The sequence below is a fragment of the Apis cerana genome, linkage group LG2 (genome assembly GCF_029169275.1).
Source record: "Apis cerana isolate GH-2021 linkage group LG2, AcerK_1.0, whole genome shotgun sequence".
Taxonomy (NCBI): Eukaryota; Metazoa; Arthropoda; class Insecta; order Hymenoptera; family Apidae; genus Apis; species Apis cerana.
The window spans coordinates 647,914-669,178 of NC_083853.1; the positions used below are offsets into that span (position 1 = coordinate 647,914).

The following is a 21,265-nucleotide window of genomic DNA, read 5'->3' on the forward strand; positions in this document are numbered from 1 at the left end:
CGGCAAACTGAATGCTTTAATGCATGCTGAGCGTTTGGTCGGAGCGCATCCGACGACAAAGAGAAACGATTTTTTACTTTTATATCAATCAAGCTGGCAACAATAAAAGGATAAAATTTCAAAAGAAAAGGTTGTGATACGACTGATTTCATAAAAAGTTCAAGAAAGAAGATGATGACTCGATTCACGGATCTACGTATGATTTTCTTCTTACTTCTAACCGTTCAATTGGAAAAATTCTTTCTTCGAAAACAAGGTATTATTCGTATTAAAAAATCGAATTTCTTTATATTTTCAGTTATTGTTAATCAGCGAGAAATGAATAAGTAAATTTTATTGCTCAAATTGTTTCTCATTTGTAAGAATATAAATTGTAAATACCCATTGAGAGCTTAGTTTCTTAGAATTGGTAATTGAAGTTAATACGTATAAAATAACGTTCGGTAGAGTTTTAAGACGTTTAGATATTGTTTATAGTATCATTCAAAATAGCATTAATTACTAAATTAATGTTTGAAAAATGATACGGAAATGATAGGAGAAATATCATGGGGTTTGAGAATGAATAAAATTAGAATAAAATTAGAATGAATAAAGAGGTATGCTTTTAACAATAATTTAATGTATTTACTTATTTGAATTTATCACTTTTATAAAGAGAATATAATATGTAAAGTTCTTTAAAATTATATTATTTATTATAATATATTATAATTTATTATAACGTATAAATTATATTATTTTATAATATATTATAATTTATTATAACGTATAAATTATATTATTTTATAATATATCAGAAAATTATAAATATTCTATCTATAATAAAAATAAGAAATAAATAAAGAAAAAAAAAATAATAAATGAAAAATAAATTTCTAGTAAATACGTTTTATTTATTTGATTATTTATTATATCTGTTTACATTAAATAAATTATATTTGTAATAATTAAATTAATGCATTATTTTTATAGCAAGTACCTTTATTTTTTATTTTAATATATATTTAATTTTTTATTATTATTTCACGAATTATTCATTATAAATAATTTTAAAAAAATTTTAATTTTAAGATGAATTTTTAGATAAAACCACAATGATTTAAGAAAAATAAATTCTTTTCTTAAATCGAATTTAAATTAATTTGATACGATTAAAATGTATTTAATTAAAAAGGATAACATAATTTTGTAATGAAACCATGAAATATATATATATATATATGTACAAACTATATAGCTTCATTCTTATCAAACAACAATTATCAATTGCTCAATGTGTAATCTTTGATTTATGGGGATTTCTATTTGAATGCTATAACAGTATTATCTTCTATAAAGTACATAATATATAAACATTTATATTCATTTTAAGTAAACATTATATAGCTTTTCTTATAAAAGATAAGAAATTCAATTTTATATTAATATATGAATATTATTAATTAAGTTGATCAATTAAGGAATAAATGAATATATAAATTGTTTTATTTACATTTTACAATACAAATATTAATACTAATATATTTTAATTGTATTAAACAAATGTAATATATAGCAAAATAATATGATATATATTATCTTATAATAATATTAATATGATATTCAACAATTTTGATGATTGAACATTAAATTAAAACTATCTAAAAATGTTCAGAAATTTTTTTACAAAAAATTAATTAAAATTTTATAAAAAATTATGAAAATTATTTTGATATTTCTATACCAAACTAACAGTAATAAAAATTATAATTAGTTACTTGTATTGCAATAAAAACAACGAAAGGATAACGAAAGAAAAACGCATAACAAATAATTTTAATTTATATATTATAATTATTCCTTCTTATTTTATTATAGTAAAAAAATTAAATTAAAATTTAATTCATGATTTATATGATTGAAATCACTTAAAGATAAAACGAACTTAAATATTATGAATCGGAGATTTTTTTAAGTATCTTATTTATTTATGTTACATTCATTTTACATCTATTATTATTCTATTTAATTATTTAAAACTTATTTTTAAAATTTAAAAAATTTTTAATTCAAAATTAAATTTGTTGTATGAATATGAAATATATAAATGATCAATTATTTTAGAGAATGAAAAATTTTAAATAAACTATAAATAAAATATATTTACATTATATAAAAGAATTTGATAATAATTTAATGAAGATTATAAAAAAAGATACGAAAATAGAATATGATGAAAATTCATTACGTGAAACAAGTTTTGAGCGAAAACGAAATAATAAAGATTGTTAAGAAACATTTATCTATGATTTTTCTTCTTATCGCTGCACTCATTGCAGCGACAGGTAAAATCTTACATTGGACTTAAATTGTATATATAAAGTTCGTGAAAATGATATGCAAATAAGAGATAACTCTACGATGTTTAAATTTATTATCAAATTTAACTATTTTTTCTGTCTCTATTTTATTTCATTTCTAAGAATTATTCGTGATCAATTGAATTAATAAATTGAAAACAATAAAAGAAAAATAATTTACAAAAAACTGAAAAATAATTTAAATTTTATGCAAGTTTTATTCTATACGATAAATATATAGAATTGAAATTTAAAAAATTAAAAAAAAAAGAATTGAATTTTAAAAAATTGAATTAACAAAATTAGAATTTTATTATTCTAGATAAATTTTGGAATGAAATAGAGACATTTTATGAAAGTGATGAAAACATGAAGGCTTTTTTCGAAATTGGAAATTATTGTCTGATGTGTAAAATTATTATCAATCATCGAAAATATAGATAATAATGAAATAATTAATATTCCTAGGAAATATATAAAAATAGTAATTAAAAAAATATTGTAGAAAGAAAAAATAATAAAAAAAGAATGATAAAAGTTAAATTATTTAATTTTTGTGAGGCTAGATTATTCTTGACAAAATGACTAATTTGATATTACTTCAATTTGATAATTTTCTTTATGAATTAGAAATAATTTAAGTATTTTATTTCAGATCAAGAGAATTAATAACTTTTACTATTTTTTTTCATCATTTTTTTTTTAATAATCACTCATAGCAAATTTATTGATGCCATTTTTTTTAACCGATATTAGTTTTTCTGAACGAATTGTATTCGTTTTATTTATTAAAAAATTTATTATTTGTCACCTTAAACGAAAAATAAAAGAATAATACTCGAACGAGGATCAAATAAATAAAATTTTAAACAGAAATTTAATTTTTACTGAAAAGTTATGAAAAAGTGAATCATGCAGAATAAATTTTTGATATTAAAATATTAGATTAGAAGAATATCAAAGCATTTTATTGTTAAAAAAAGAATAACGAATGTTAAATAAATATTAGAGGCACATAAAAACTCTCATATAAAGTATTATGATTTTCAATTCTTATTGAAATTACAATTCTTATTTGAAAAAAACTAATCTTAATTTCTTTTATCATCAATTTAACTATGTCAGCGATAATTGGATAATATAATAAAATATAATGAAATAAAATAGCAAAAATTGAATTCACTGGTAACGATCATTTTTATCCTAATAACATTTCACAGTTTCTATTTCAATAGTTAATAGAGATATACTTCATTTTATAGGAATTTTGTTCAGTGAAGCCAGAATGGAAGAGCAATTTGAAAAATGCTGTGGACTTGGTACTTCATGGGCTTTGGAAGGGCTCAGGTGTGAAAAGTTCACAGGTCCAGTGTCTGGAGTGCCGACAGTCGAACAAGGACTTTGTTTAGAGGCTGTGGACATCTGTTGCGTGAGAGCGTATCACGAACAACAATGCAAGAAAGGGAAATTGGACGCACATGCTGGTTTAGCGTGTGTTTCCGGCAGTAAAAGTAAACGTTTGGGACCGGGTGATTATCATCGTGACTGTTGCGAAGCGTGTAAATTAGGTAATTTGCGTACTCGTATAGTTTTTCCAAACATTCTGTTTCTTTTTATACATTTCCAATATTTTTTTCCTTATAATTCAAGTCATACAAATACACAAAAGAAAAAAATAAAATTGAAGGAAAAAATCTGATCAAATATATAGCTATTAAATATTAAATATTTTTTAAATATGATGTTAAAATGAGATATTTATAAAATTTTTAGTTTTTTAATCATTTATCTATTCAGATCATCAATTAAGGCAGATTTTAAAAAAAATAGTACTTAAATAGAAAATTATTTTATTCTATAAATATAATAATGAGCATTATACTTTGGATATTCTATGTTTTTTTATATTCCATAGATTTTTGAACATTCAAATTTTACATAAATATCCTAAATCTATAAATTTTGTTGCTATTAATATTAATAATTATTTTTTCATATGTTGAAGATATATTTATATGTAATTGTAAATTAATTTTAACAATTCAAATAATTCTCTTATATTTTAACAAATGAAAATAAAGATGATAATGATATCTTTCTTGATATTTCATCTCTTTTTGTGTAAATAAATTTTTTATTTTTTTTACTAAAATACTTTCTTTTTTTACTAATTTAATTCTTATTAATTAATGTTTATTTTTATAATAAGAAAACGCAGTGCTGATTTAAAAAAATAACAATATAACTACAAAATTGAAAATTTTTAAAATTATCAATTATAATTGTGTATTGATATTTGTTTCAAAACAAGTTAATAACATTTTAATTGTAATATTATTAATAATAAATAATATCTATTTTTGAATAATGCAATTAAATTTGATCAAATAAAATTAATTTTCTTCATCTTTTGAAAATAGACTTGCTTGCAGTTGTATCATTGTTCTTTTGAAGTGATATATTATTACATAATTAATTATTTTAATGACTTTTAAATTCTATTGAAAAGGAATTTTAACTGGATCTATGGGACAAGGATGTGCTTTTAAAAAATTCACCTTTGGCAATCCATGGGATCCTGCATTTTTAGAATGTTGTTACGAAGCATCACCAAGTACGACAACAACTTTTACTACAAATCTTACAAATACAACATTCTCCAGCGAGACTACTAATAGCGAATCAACTTCAATATCATCACCTTCTTCTTTTTCTTCTTCTTCATTATCTACTCAAACTACATTAGCTTCATCAACATCCTTTTCTCCATCGATACCTACACCTCGTAAGTAACAACATTAAATTTCTATTAAGATAAAATTTTAAAAATTTACAAAAATATTAACTTTAAAAATATTAAATTTTAATATTTTAATATTTTCAATTACGATTTAATTTTAAATTATAATTTATTTATAATTTATTTTATAAAATTTGTAAAAATTATTAAAAAATTATCTCATTTTTCGATTCCTATGATATAATTATATTTTTATTTATATAAAATAAAGCTGATTTCATCAGTTTTAAACAAATATCTACAATACAAGTTAAATCAAATAAAAAAACATTTTTTTTTAAAAATATAAAAATTCTTAAATTTTAAATAAATTATCCTCAATATATCCTCAAGTATAATTAATGTTAAAATTCAAAAGTATTAATTAACGGCATTAATATTAACGGTATTAATATAAGTTTAATTTAAATAATTTAAAAATATTAATTTATAGCCTTAGATGACATCTGCCAACTTATGAAGGGATTATTATGTTCTGATATTTGTGTTCCTACACCAGGATCTTATTATTGTAAATGTCGTGAAGGTTTTACTCTATTAGAAGATGGAAAGACTTGTAGACAAGATCTACCAATTGATAGGTATAAAAATTTTATAAAATAAAAAAATGTGTTCAAAAAATTTGGAAATTTTTGCCATAAATTGTTTATTTCAACGAAATGTACGATGAATCTTTTCCAAAAGGAATTCTTTTTCAAATATAAAAAATCATTGGAAGTGTTATTTTCAACTTGCATATTAGATATTTTCTTAAAATGCATTTTCATAATGTTGTTAATTATTTTCTGTTCTTAAAGTATCGCAAATATTCTTTATTTGCCAGATTAATAACTAAATGATTTCTTTCTCTTCTCATATTTAAAAAACTTGTTTAAAAAAACATAAATAAGATTCAAAAAAATTAAATAATCATCAAATTGTAATAAAAAAAAAAAAATAAAACAAATTAAACCGAAATCGATTTAAAAATATATTTACGTGATTTAAGTAAAAAATAATTCTTTCAATAGTGTATACTTATAGAAAAAATTTTGAGAATTTTGAAAGAGATTTATTGTAAATTTTATTATGCTTTAAAATAAATAATTTATTTGATAAAAATTTTCGACTTTTTTACATATACATTTTATATTTACATATTACATTCTTCAATTTTTTTTAAAACTTAACAACTTACTTTCTATAAATATTTTAAAATTATATTCTAATTTAATAAATAATATAAATTTATAGTATAAGAATTTATTAGTTTTTTTTATTATATTTTTAGTATTTTATGAATTGACTTTTATCAAAACAAAAGTTTCAAAACAAATTCCATTATTAATATCATTAAAATTATATTTGTACAAAGTTAAATTTTTTTTCATTTTTGCATTATTGACTTTCTCTTCATAGAAAAATAAATCACATTAATTTGAGATGATTATATTTTTCTATCATAAATATTATTATTACATATCTTAATAAAGAAATATTTAATTGTATATAAAATAATTTAATAATTTAATTAATTGTGTATAATTTTAATTGTAATTGTAATTTAATTGTGATACAGATGTAAATCTAGTAATCCGTGTGAGCAACGTTGTACGGATAATGGAGTTGCAGTTACATGCAGTTGTAATCCTGGTTACGTATTAGCGGATGATAAACATTCTTGTTTACCGAAACCATCGGAAACTAAAACTACTACTATTCCGGAGGACAACGACTTTTCACTTCTTTGTCCAGCTGGTTATCGTTACAATGCTACTAATCAAGTTTGCGATGGTAAGTAAGAAGAAAATATTAAAAATATCAATTTTAATTATCAATAAAAACTCATTTCATTAAACCTATTATGAAATATTTTTATGAATTAATTTATATTCAAGAGGGTAATAAAAAAGAGACTTTATAACTTTTAAAATTAATATTAATCAATATACTAATAAAAATTAATGAAAAAATTAATATTTTTAAAGGAGAAAATAAAATAAAACAATTTTTAATAAATAAAAATAAATATATAATTTTTTGAAATTGCCTTAATAGCATATTGATAGTAAATTGAAGATTGGTAACAGAGAGAATATTTTGGTGTTAGAACTTTATCTTTTTTATAATTTGTTTTGTTGTTCAAATCAGACAACAAACTATAAATGCTGCAAATATATTTCTGTTATCAAATTGCAATCTGTAATTAGTATACAAAAAAAAAAAATATTTTTGACACAAATATATCTTTAACAAGATTTGAAAAATCTTATAATCAATTATTAAAGTTTATTAATAGATCAATGAATTCTTTTTAGTCTGAAATATGGAAATTATAAAAAAAATTTCAATAAAAAATAGAGACAATTTTCAAATAATCGTATAAATCTTTAAATATATACTGTAATTCATTTCATTATTATATTATATACATGTGAAGAAACATTTTCTTCAATAATTTTTTATATCTTATTAGTTATTTAATTTTTTTATTTACAAGATCTTTTGTAGCTAATAATAAGCTTAGAATTATTACAATGTCGTTTATTGATAAAATTATAGGTATTGAAAAATTCTGAACAATCTTACTTACATATCCAAAATATTTGAATGATAAAATTTTTTCTTCTATTTAGGGAGTATTGTGTTTAATTGTGTTAAATTTAATTATAAATTTTTTTTTAATTATGTACATATGCACATATGATGCATGTTATTCACATTACGTTTTATATATTTGCACATGAATAATATATGATGAATATATAATAATGAATCATGCTAAACAAAGTAACTGAATGTTTTTAATTAATCATTTTTAAAAAATAGAATTTTTTGTAGATTTATCCTTATATGTATGTTACTATTTCAAAGTATACATTATTTTATTCTACGTAATAATTATATTACGACAAATAATATTTTTTTCAATTAAATTCATGAAAAAGATGAATAGGCTGTGAATATATTAATTTATATATATATGTATATATATTTAGAGAATGTTAATATATTTTATTATATTAATATATTAATATATTTGAAAGACCAATTTTGTGGTCAAATAAATACAAAAGTTTATATATAAAGATGTCTATTTATTAAATTATAAGCATTTAAAATTTGTTAACAATTTAATGTAAATTTTAATTATTTATAATTTATTTTAGTAAATAAGCCTCAACAGATATTTCTGTTGAATTTTTAAATTTATTTTAATCTTTGGAATTGATCGTCCAAAATTATTCTATCATATATATTAATATTTTGTATATATATTATATATACTATATATAATTTTAATATAATTTAAATATATATGAATTAATATTTTCTAAATAATTAAGAAAATTGTGACTATTATATACAAATTGTTTCTCGTAACGAAATTATTTTTCTGGTATTTGCAATCAAGTAATAAAAAATTGTTCAAATTCACTTTGGATAATGTAAATAAGATTATATTATTTTTTTTTATAAGATAATAGAAAATATTATAAAAAAAAATCATGATATTTTACATGATATCAATCCAAAAGTATTCTTTTATGATTTGTCCAAATTGTATATAATATGATTCTTTAGAAAAAAAAATTAAATAAGAAATCAATCATTTCAAAATATTATATATAAACAAAAAATGATTAGGATAAAATAGCTTTCGTTTTAAAATAAATTCTTATAGATAGAAGTATATGTTCTTATAGTGATGAATTCATAACTTAAAACTTAAATTTATTAATGATAGATGATCAATATATGTATATTATTATTTCAAAATTTCTCAACATTCTTATAAACAATATTATTCAATAATATTATTAATAACATATTGAATGAGATATTTAAAACAGTTTTGCATTACTAATATCTCAATTGTTATTAGCGATAAAATAAGTGAAAAAATGTCTTAGATATAAATGTGTTAAAACTTGATGTCAAAATAGTAATTTTATATAAATAATTTTTCAATTTAATATAAATAAGTGAATATATAGAATTCATATGAAATTTCAATTTTATTTTTTTTAAATGGAATAAATATGATTTTTTTACTTAATATTTTAAAACAATAATTCAATAATTCAAAATCATTCAAAGTCATCAAAATCAAAGGGAAAATAATGTTTTATATAAGCGGTAATTAATTTTAATATATCATTTAAAAAATTTTTAAGTTGATCTTTACATGTCTACATATAAAAAATTTATGTTAAATTATATTCAATATCATGATGCAAATGATATCATAATTAACAACCAAGATAGCATCTATTTTAAGTGTCTCATTCTGTATATTGATTGTTTTTATGTACGATAATAAGAATCTTGAAATATTGATATATATGACTAATATATGCATATATATATATATATGTATTGATTGTTTGAAGCTCCTTAAGAATGATCAAACGTCAATATCGAGATTCTTTGTTTGGCATGGTTAATTTGAATTAATCGATTTTTGATCGATTGAATTAATAATAATTTGAATGATTCTTATTTGAATTGCTTATTTTAATGTTTTGTTCATTTTCAATATGTTTTACCATTACAAAATTTTCATCGCCTTCAGAAGTTTCAAGCCTATTTTATGTTTGCTTGATGATATGAGCTTTATTTTCAAATATATTTTTTTTGTGATTTTGCATTGCATTTTTTGCTTATGTCCATGGTTACTTTTGTTGGCATCATGTGTTCTACCGCTTAGACGTGAACGAGTGTATAGAAAGAAGAATATGTCCTGGTTATTGTGAGAACACTATAGGATCTTATATATGCACATCAAAAAGTAGACTCAAAATTGATTCTTACGAAGATTGTCCTCCTGGATACCAATGGGAATCTACCACTGGCCTTTGTTCAGGTATGAGTGTATATAATTTAATAATCATTTTAAATTTTTTAAAATATATTTCCAATAATTTATTATTTATAATTTCTGTTTTCATTGAAAAAAATTTTTAGTATATATTTAATTTATTTGATTCTTTTTGTTTGGAGAAACTATTGAAATTTTTATTTGAAAGTTGTAATTTTGAATCTGTTGTTACATAATAAGATAATATATTTTTTATAGATTTAATAAACTCATGTATACAGAAATATCAATAATTAGTATTTTTTTTTCTTTGTAATATTGTTGATTCTAATTTTCGACTTACTATTACTGTTAATATCTTTTATTGACATCAATATATCATTATTTTAAAGTTTGAAAATATTTTATATACACAATGAATTTTTTTCATTTGTTATCAAAAAATTAATAATAAAAAATATTCTATTCTATAAAAATTTTTTTTTCTTTTTTATGTAAATAAATCATAAATATCTCATATTTTCTTGGAGAGGAAAAGAAGGGGATTGTGATGATGCAAATTTCAAGTTAAATTTATAATAAACGAAATTATATAATAGTTACAAAATATTTAATAATATATTTTATCATAGCATGTATCTAAGTATCGATTAATTATAAATTTAATAGGTAAATTAATAAGATTACAAATAAATCAAATAATTAAATTAATTCATTATTTTAACTTACAATATATAATAAAATATAATAAAAATTATTATTTTTACGTTGTGATAATAATTCAAGCGATTATATGATATGATTAAAAAAGAAAATATTTTACATTAAAAGATATAAATTAATATATATAAACATAAAATAATAGAATAAAATTTTCTATAATATTTTTAGATATCGATGAATGTTTAATATTATCTAAACCATGTCCTGGAATCAAAAATGTTTGCGTTAACACACAAGGTAGTTTTAGCTGTTTAGAGATAAAAGGAATAAAATCGTGTCCAGCTGGATTTAAGTTCAATAACTTTTCACAGCAATGCGAAGGTATTTAAAATAGAAATTTAAAATTTTTCTACAATGAAAAAAGAGATATTAATTTAAACTTTGATTTCTTTTTCTAGATGTCGATGAATGCGCAGAAAAAATTCATAGTTGTCTAGAAGACACGGAGAAATGTCGTAATACCGAAGGTGCTTACGAGTGTGATATAAAATGTGACAAAGGGTTTATCTATAGTGTTAATTTGGGTATCTGTATAGGTAATTATTTCTCTGATATTAAATTAATATCAGATTTTAATTTAATTGAATGCTTTATCTATTTAACATTACATGAAAATATATAACTATTTATTATATTAACAATAAATTTTTTCTTCGATATATCAACTCTTTTTATAGATATGTGCATGTGAACAAATTTTTTCATATTTTAACGAATTAATGGAATGGTTGGAAATAATTTAGTTCAAATGTTAATATCTGAATCTTGTTGAACCAGCATGTATCTTATTTGCATGTGAGTAATAATTTTTTTTTATTATTTTTTTATAATTTTTTCATCGTTTCTATATTTAAATAGAATTTTATTAAATTTTCTTTTCGAATCAATACATCTTTAACTCTTTCGATCCTATTCATTTAAATCGTATTTTTGATCCTTTGTGGAATTTTCACACTTTTATAATTTTCTTGATAATATATTAATATCATTAATTATTAATTTTATTAATTATAAATAATATCCCGGATGAATAATTTATTTTATGTTTTAATTTTATCTTTTAATTTTTAATATAAACTAAGTATTTTTTTATTAAAGAAATTTTCTAGTTATATATTATATTTTCTTATCATCTTATTATTGAATATATCATTATAGTTTTTTATTCTCATTTTTAAATATAATTGAAAATATAGCTTGTTTGATTTTATTTACAAAATTATTTACAAAAATACTTTTGCTGTGAAAAGTTATTGAACTTAAATCCAGCGAGACATGATTTTATTATTTACAAAAACATATGAGAAATATAATAAAAATAAATATAATAATATAATAATTAATAAAATTTTTACACAAGAAATATATATATATATACATGATAAAAATAAAACAATATATAATATACTAATAAAAGTTATTTAACTTTTTTGAAACATATATTTAAAAAAATTACTAAGAAACATTCCAGTTTTAAAATTAGTATACAAGTTTTAAAATATCATATAATATTAGATTTCTAAGAGAGAGAAAAAGAAAAAGCAAGATAGAAGAAATCTGATCGAAAGAGTTAAAATTAAATAAATATTCATGTGTATAGATATATTACACATGTATATTATATTTGTAGACGTGGATGAATGCCTTGGGTCCAATAATCCTTGTCTTGATCCGAATACCACTTGTAAAAATGTACTAGGTGGTTACGAATGCTTATCTTTAAATCGTTCTATTGTTTCAATTGATGAACAAACGGAACCATCAATTTGTTCTGCGGGATATAAACCCATGAATGATTCTAACGATGCATGTATCGATGTGGATGAGTGTAAAGAACAACTGCATTCGTGTGAAATAAACGAACAATGTGTAAATGACATAGGTAGTTATAGGTACGTTCTCTCAAAAGATTGTTTTTAATATTTTTAATTAATTCTTAGGATTCCAGAAATTTATATACGAATAATTTATAAATAAAATTGAGAAAATTTTCATGAATTTTTCTAAAATTTCATATTTTAATACTGAACTTAATTTAAACTTAAAATTGTATTGTCGATATTGAAGAATTTCGATACTTTTCAATATTAAAATAATTTAAAAAAAAAATTTAGAAAAACAAATTATCGTGAAATATTTGGGATCCTAAAGATTAATAATATCAATGATCAATACATCTTCGTTATATTTCATTTAATTAGATGTGAACCATTAAATCATGAAGTTACCAATTTAAATTGGAAGGATAAAGATCGTCATAATTATTCATATGAACGTAAGGGACACAAATCGCATATACAACGATATGACATTAATGGATATAAGTCACAAATTTCTATTTCTCCAGCCTTTAATCAAACAATGATTTGTAACGAAGGATTCGTTTTTGATCAACGCACTTTAAATTGCATTGGTACAAGATCATCAAAATCTTATAAACATACTTAATATCTTTTTATAAATTATATTATATTTCAATCTCACTATTTTTCTCTTTCTTTTATATGAATTTAATTAATATTTGAATCAGTGATCGAATTTAATATCATTCCATAATAATTCGATCGTTTGTTGAAAAATTTCTCTTTTGCCAGATATCGATGAATGTAGCAACGGTTTGGTAAATTGTAAAATTGACGAAAAATGTATAAATTTCAATGGTGGATATAAATGTTCTCCTATATGTCCATCTGGTTTTCAATATAATGATACTTATTACTCGAGCAGAAACGGACCGTCTTGTCGAGATATAAACGAGTGCGCACTTGGATTACATTCTTGTAACGTATCAACTCATTATTGTGTCAATACGAACGGTTCGTATTCCTGTAAAGAATTTGCGACAACGACAAGTTCACCAAGAATTAGCAAACAATTAAATAGTAAAAAGGAATATATAATGCAGGTATTGATTTAGAATAAAAATATCGTATAATTTTTTTATTAGAAATGCAAATTTCTTTTCATATAAAATTTAAATACATTATTTATATACATAATTTTCAATTTTATTTCTTATTCTTTATTGTATTTAAATTTTCTAAATAATTTTTCAATAAAAAAAATAAAGTTATCACTCTCAAAACATAATTTACAATACATAATTTGTAAGATAAATTGAAGAATGATGTATTTTGAATTTGGAAAATGATATTCTTTTATGAGAGAAAATCTGAAAAATATAGCTTTGTACAACCAATATATGATAAACATCAGATAGATATGTATCTATACTTTATGTACACTATATTTTAATATTTATATTTACTTTTGTTGTTTTATACAAGATTATATTTAATTTAAAAAATAGGCAAGAATAGAATATATTCGAATACTTTTGGGAGTAACTGCATGTACAATTTTGTTTTTAGAATACCAATCGTTATTTATTCTTGGAGCCATGTAGAAAGGGATATATCAGAGATGTAAAGAGTGGAGAATGCATGGATATCGACGAATGTGCGTCGATTAGAGCTTGTCAAGAGCACGAAGTGTGTCACAACGTGCCAGGTGATTTTGAGTGTAGACCACTTTGCACTACTGGCTGGTACTTTAATACAGTGACAAAAGGATGCCAAGACGTCGACGAATGTCTTTTAGGCAGACACGATTGTCCAGAAAATACTCATAAATGCGTCAATACAAATGGTTCCTTTTTTTGCGAATTGATACCGCCTTGCAGCAGCGGTTACAAGCGATCTCTTTTCAATGGTAGTTGCGTGGATATCGATGAATGCGAGGAAAATTTGCATTCTTGTCGATTAGAACTGCATCAATATTGTGTTAATAGAAATGGCACTTTCGAATGTTTAACCAGATTACCTTCTTGTCCAACTGGTTACGAATATTCTTTAGCAACTAGAAGATGCGAGGATATTGATGAATGTGTTACTGATCAATACACATGTGATCCTAGACTTTTTGAAAAATGTATCAATTTACCTGGGACTTATAGGTATATATTATTATTAAATATTTTCAAATATAATTTAAATATAATTTAAAATAAAATGAAAAGTAAATTTATTTGAGAAAAATTTATTTGTAAATAAATTTTGAAATCTTAAATGAAAAATATATCATTTTCAATTGTAATTTGTTTATCAAATGTATCGTTAATTTAAATAATAATAGAAAATAAAAAATTACAAATAAAATTTTTTGTATACGATAAACATAATGTAAAAGTCAAAAAGTTTAAAAAAAAAGGTTTTATAGAATAGAATTTTATGTAGAAAAAATATTTCACTATTTCAAAAATTGTTTATAATTTTAATGAAATTAAATAAAATATATTTATATAAATATTAAATAAAACAATTTATCTTTTAAATATTTAAACACAGTTTAAGATTCTGTTAAATTTTTATTAGAGATATATATATATATATATATAATATTTTTTTAAGTACTTAAACCACGTTTTTTGCTATATAATATTTTCCTTAATTACTAACTAAATACTAACTTTCTTGAAATTTTAAATTTATGATATGAAGTTTCTATTAAATATACTATTATATCATAATTTTCTTATTTTTATGCAATTAAAAAATATTGTTTACGTACAATTTGGAATTTTTATATAAAATAATAAAAAAAATATAATTAATATATTTTTCTCACGTTTTATTATGTTTAGATGTGAAAGACCTGCATCGATTAGACAACATCAACGTCAAAAACCTGCTTGTCCTTCCGGTTATAGATATCATCCTCGACTAAAAAAGTGCACAGGTATATTTTAATATTTTATATTAAATTATCATTTTAGAATTATATTCAATTATATCAATATAATACTTTATACAATTATACAATGTAACATAATAATTTATATTTTAATTTGCAGAAGGAAAAACTGATAAAGATTGATACATTAATGAAATTTTGCAACTATTAATTTACAACTTTTTTCAGGATGTAATTAAAAAATTTTGAGTCAAGCACATAAAATTTAATATTTCGAAAAATGTTTTTGAAAAAATATTTTAAAATTGCACGTGTGCACGCTTATTGCATGTGAAGCATTGTTTGTATGTATTTATTTTGAGTTTATTTTCGTTAATAAGCATATTTTGTTATTGTCCATTTTATGTATGCAAATGTTGTATCATTAGAATAAATATCAACATCATAATTTATTATTACGTATTTTTGGTATGAATATAATTATCGTCAACATTAATAATATAATCGTTGATTAATTTTTTTTTCAAATAATAATATATTTCAAGTTCATTGATAACAAAAAAAATTAATCTGTTGATCTGTTTAATATAAAAATAATTATTGTTTGGTAATTATTTAGTAAATTAAAAATCGTGTATTTCTTGTTATTTTATATATTTAACGATTCGTTTTAGTTTATATGATTATGTTTTATAATTTCAAATAAATTATCTATTTCTAAAATAAATAGCGTACAATTGTGAAATATAAAAGAAATATTTAAATAATACGAAAAACAAAATATTACAGTGATCATTAAGTTTTCTTAAAAAAAAATTTCGTTCAATTCGTTTTGATTCGTTTTCTTTTTCTTGTATATTTTTACAAGATGTTTATAAAAATATAAACATTTTTGAAGAATCGTTTTTAGATAAATTAAAACGAACGCAAAAATTTATACGAAAAATATCGACTTATTTTTTAAATTATAAACAATTTAATATTTATAATTTATATATTTATATATTAATAATTTGATTTGTCTGCAAGATTATATTATAAAATTGTTTACTTAACTAGATTTGTCTTACTAGTAATGTAAAAAAATATTAAATTGTAATATATCTAACATGCAACGTACTATATGTTGTATTATATTAAAATTTCAGTAGTTACTTATGCATTTAAAATTATTTATTTTTTTAATAAAGAGTCTAGCTAGGCAAATGATAATCATGATCATAATAATCATATAATATTATCAATCTTCAGCTGATTGAACTATTTTATTTTATTTGTGTTGCTATATATAGTGCAAAAATAAATTATTCATAATTCAAAATATAAATTCCAATATTTTTGTATATCAATTTTTGTATACATTTTAATGTCTAAAATTAACTGTCCAAAGCTATTTCTATATTATATTTTTATAAATATCTATATACATATATAAATTTTTATTCTTTCAAATTCTTAAGATATCCCCAAAGTTTCATTTTTAAACAGAATTAGGTATTATTTTTAAGAATTAGTTTTTTTATTTTAGAAATTATCTGAAATTTTATAGAAATTTATGAATCAAAGTCAATCAAATAGTACTCATTTTCTAAATAAATATCAATTGTTATTTAAATTTAGAAAGTATTATTAGAAATTATTAGAAATTAATTTATCATTTTAGAAATAGTTTATTTAAGATTATTATATGCAAGAATTGATACACAGTTATAAATTATTAAGATATTATTTTTCCGAATAAACGTCTGCATAAATTAGGTTCAAAATATTATCGTGTAGATATTAAAAATTATAAATCTTTGAACATACAACTCATTAAAAATAAATTATCATCTTTAACAGACATCGACGAATGCGCGGAAGGTTTGGACTCTTGTGAAGGAGAGGTCTGTTATAATCAGCCGGGAGGTTATAGCTGCGCCAAACTTCCAAAACCAAGAACCAGGAAGCCACCCACGACAGCTTTACCGCTACCAACGAATAAGAAATGTATTCCTGGAACGAAATTGGTTAACAATCGCTGCGTCGACATCGATGAATGTCGCGAAATAGAGGATGCATGCAGTAGTAACGAGGAGTGCATCAACACCGTAGGGAGCTATACGTGCGAGTGCAAAGTTGGTTTTCAACGTGAGAATTTGACTCAAGCTTGCGTGGATATTAACGAGTGTCAAACACAGGTATGATCTTCCACGATCATGCTTCCAATAACGATATAATAAATGGTATCAGTAGTAAGTTTTATAAAAGATTCTATCTGTAAAATTTTTTTTTAAATTACAGTTCTTGTAGAACATAAAACTATATTTTCTAAAGGTAAATATCTATTTGAGAATAAAATTATCGTCAATTTCTCTCGAAAGTATTTAAAGTAAAGCAATACTAGGATATAGTATTGAGAGTGATCGTTCGAGAATATTACTCAATTGAGAATTTTTTAGGTTAGAATAATTCTTAAATAGATATAAGTATAGGATTTGAATAATAGTTTTTAATTTATAAAAATTTAAAAATTTATTCGTAAAGTTGATTTCATTTCATTCATGAATGAAAATCGCTACAAAGTGGAATATAAATTTTCTTTCGATTCAATGATTTGCCACGTATCTAGAAATGATATAATTGAATCAATTCGATTCTAAAGAAAGAGATAAAATTTTCAATTATACAGGCTTCATCTTATTGAAATTTTTGAATAAGATATATTTAACGAACGAAAACCTGAACGATTTTGTACAAAAGTTAAAACAACTCAAATTTAATAAATTTATCTTATTTGAAAATTTCATTAGGATGAAAAATTGACATGATAACTCGATGATTCGAAGATTTTTTGAAAATAATATAATTCTTCTCAAGTTAAACATCTTAATCTTTCCATAATTTTTAAAAAAAAAAAATAATTATTTTCAATTGCCGCATTTAAAACGTACCGTATTTCATCCTGTTATAGACAGATAGCTGTACGCAGGGACAGAGATGCGACAATACCATAGGCAGTTATACCTGTACACGTTACCTATCGTGCGGCACGGGATACACTCTAAATGCCGCCACCGAGATTTGCGAAGACGACGACGAGTGTCTCCTTGGGACGCACGATTGCGGAAAGGGTTATCACTGCAGGAATACGCTTGGCTCTTATCGATGCGATCGTAATCCACGTGTGCCGTTTTTGGAATCTCGGTTCGATGTCGCGACAACCACGACTACCAAATCGACACCAGTTGCTCCTACTACTTCGTCGTCATCTCAGGAACAGATTAATTGCCAGCGTGGATTTGAGTCTGTTCCTGGAGACAAATGCGCGGACATAGACGAATGTGAAAAGAATCCTAACATTTGTGGCAGAACAATGAGGTGTTTGAATACTCTTGGATCCTACAGGTATTTACGTGAATATATATTTTATAGATACAATATGTATTAAGCAGATATGTGTGAGATTTTTTGAAATTAATATCAGAGAATGGTGAATTTTGGATATACTAATTTCGATTAGATTAACTAAATTAATTTGAAAATTTTGAAAAGGAAAACATTATTTTAGAAATATTCATAATAAATGTTAACGAAAGATTAGTATCTCGATTTAGTTAATATCAATGAGATCGATACTTTTATAATCGATATATTACATTATATTACGATTTTTAATTTAATTTCATTGTTCGACTCGCCTTTAATATATATTTGATATATTAAATATTCTCATAATCAGATAGAAAATAAAATTCAAAATCAATTTCTAAATTTTACGATTCATATTTTAGATGCGTGTCTAAAGTATTGTGCAGCAATGGATATACTTTGGATCCGGTATTAGGAAGATATTGCATCGATATAGACGAGTGTGCGAATGGCACCCACGAATGCACCGCCGATCAAACTTGCGAGAATAGAATAGGTGGTTACGTTTGCTCGTGTCCATCTGGACACGTCGTTGGACCGAATAAAGATTGCATCGATATCGACGAATGTAGCCTTTATGGCAACATATGCGGATCGAACAGTCGATGCGAGAATACCGTTGGTTCTTTCAAATGTAACTGCGAAAATGGTTTCGAACATGTTAATAGTTTCGCTGGTAATAGTTGTCAGGTGAGTTGTACACTTTTACTTTTAATTCTTCCATTTGAAAAATTTGATCTTTCTATAAAAAGTTTTTTTACTTATTTACTACTTGAGTCAGTTAATAAGTAAATTACTTGGATCCAATATCAGATAAATTTTAATCGTTCGAAAAGATACAAATTATATATCTAAAAGATCATAAAGGTTGAAAATGATATTTTCTTTTATAAGCATTCTTTTACTTAGATCTTCCAGGTATAAAAAAATAAAAAAAAAATTTGGAAATATTTCAATTGAAAGTATCAGTTATATAGGTTATAGGTAATCATAAATACTCAATAGTTTGTATTTATAAAGTTTATATCGATAAAAGAGATATTTAATAAGCCGATTTATTCAAGTATAACGAAAGGAATCAATTTTTGTAATATTCTATTTCATACAATATATATATATATGTAAGTCGTAATCCAATGATCTAAGTAATCCAAATTATTTGTTTGAAACTATTTGGAAAAAGCTATACCAAATATCCATAATTTTATTTATTTATATATATACAATGACTTCATTTCAAAAAATTCAGCGTCTGGATTGTACATTAGAAACTAATATATTAAATTATCCTATTCTTATAGATATTTTAACTCGAATAATATTTTTAAACATGGAAGAAAAAAATTATTTTGTTCGTTATTTTCTCGTTTCAATTTTTTTATTTTATTTTAGGATATCGATGAGTGTGCGCGAACACCTGGTTTGTGCCAACATACCTGTTTCAACACGTGGGGGAGTTACAAGTGTATCTGTAAATCTGGATTCAAATTGAATCCCGACAATCGTTCTTGTACAGACATCGACGAATGTACAGAGTTTAAAGATAACTTATGCGTAGGGATTTGTGAAAATACACCAGGCAGTTACGCTTGCAAATGTCCAGATGGTTACAAGCTTGGACATAATGGCCGTACTTGCGAAGGTATATTATTTACATTCACTCATTAATTATATAATTATAAACGTGCTAATAGTGAACAAAAAATGTAGATATATTTAATCAAAAAATTTTGAATATCGTATCACGTTCTCAGTCATTTATCAACGCGTCGTGCATCTTCATTATCGCGCAATTACCTATTACATTTTGTACTTGACCTAATCATTAAAAATTGAGATCATTAAAATTTAAATTGTTCGTCCTTGACTTACTTCGCAACTAGTAAAAATTAGAATGTAAATATTTATGTAGAGATACATGTTATTCATATATCTAAAACTATATATTAAAAATACGTAAAATACATCAGATATAATATAATAATAACTGTATCTAACAATATATTTAATTCGAAATAAAAATTATATTTATATTTTTCTAATCGTATAAACTTATATCTTAGATTTCATTTCCTTATTTTAGATATAAATATTCTAGAATTAGAATTATATTGTAATTACTATTATTTTCTTTTAAATAATTGATCGTTTCCTTTTTTCAAGATATCGATGAATGTCAAGCTGGACATATCTGTAGAGAAGCAGATGAAATTTGTCACAACGTCAGAGGTAGTTATCGTTGCAATAAAATAAAGTGTCCCAACGGATATCACCGTGATCATGAAAGAAAAAAGTAAGTCTATCTTTTTGGAGACTTAATTTATGATAAGAAATATTATCCTTGAAAATAATTTGCAAAATAATTTCGTAAAATAAAATAAGAAACATATTCTTAAACGAAACAAAAAGGTGAAGATACGATAAAATTTTTATTCTATCTTTGTTACACTTTATTTAAAAAATTTAACTTTTTATACTTTCTAAAAAAATTCAAAT

At 22.3% G+C, this 21,265-nt stretch overlaps 1 protein-coding gene across 1 annotated transcript in view; it reads left to right on the forward strand.

Annotated features, from left to right (window-relative positions):
• LOC107999588 (fibrillin-2) overlaps nt 1-21,265 on the forward strand; it is a 24,534-nt gene continuing 3,269 nt past the window's right edge. The window contains exons 1-18 of the mRNA XM_062072020.1: nt 1-256; nt 3,605-3,910; nt 4,852-5,127; nt 5,576-5,723; nt 6,701-6,915; nt 9,833-9,988; nt 10,835-10,987; nt 11,065-11,202; nt 12,297-12,558; nt 12,868-13,079; nt 13,261-13,571; nt 14,038-14,621; nt 15,309-15,403; nt 17,201-17,538; nt 18,312-18,745; nt 19,132-19,459; nt 20,162-20,411; nt 20,933-21,062. Of these exons, the coding sequence (XP_061928004.1) occupies nt 172-256; nt 3,605-3,910; nt 4,852-5,127; nt 5,576-5,723; nt 6,701-6,915; nt 9,833-9,988; nt 10,835-10,987; nt 11,065-11,202; nt 12,297-12,558; nt 12,868-13,079; nt 13,261-13,571; nt 14,038-14,621; nt 15,309-15,403; nt 17,201-17,538; nt 18,312-18,745; nt 19,132-19,459; nt 20,162-20,411; nt 20,933-21,062 (4,421 nt within the window). The 5' untranslated portion in view covers nt 1-171. The remainder of the gene's footprint in view (nt 257-3,604; nt 3,911-4,851; nt 5,128-5,575; nt 5,724-6,700; nt 6,916-9,832; nt 9,989-10,834; nt 10,988-11,064; nt 11,203-12,296; nt 12,559-12,867; nt 13,080-13,260; nt 13,572-14,037; nt 14,622-15,308; nt 15,404-17,200; nt 17,539-18,311; nt 18,746-19,131; nt 19,460-20,161; nt 20,412-20,932; nt 21,063-21,265) is intronic.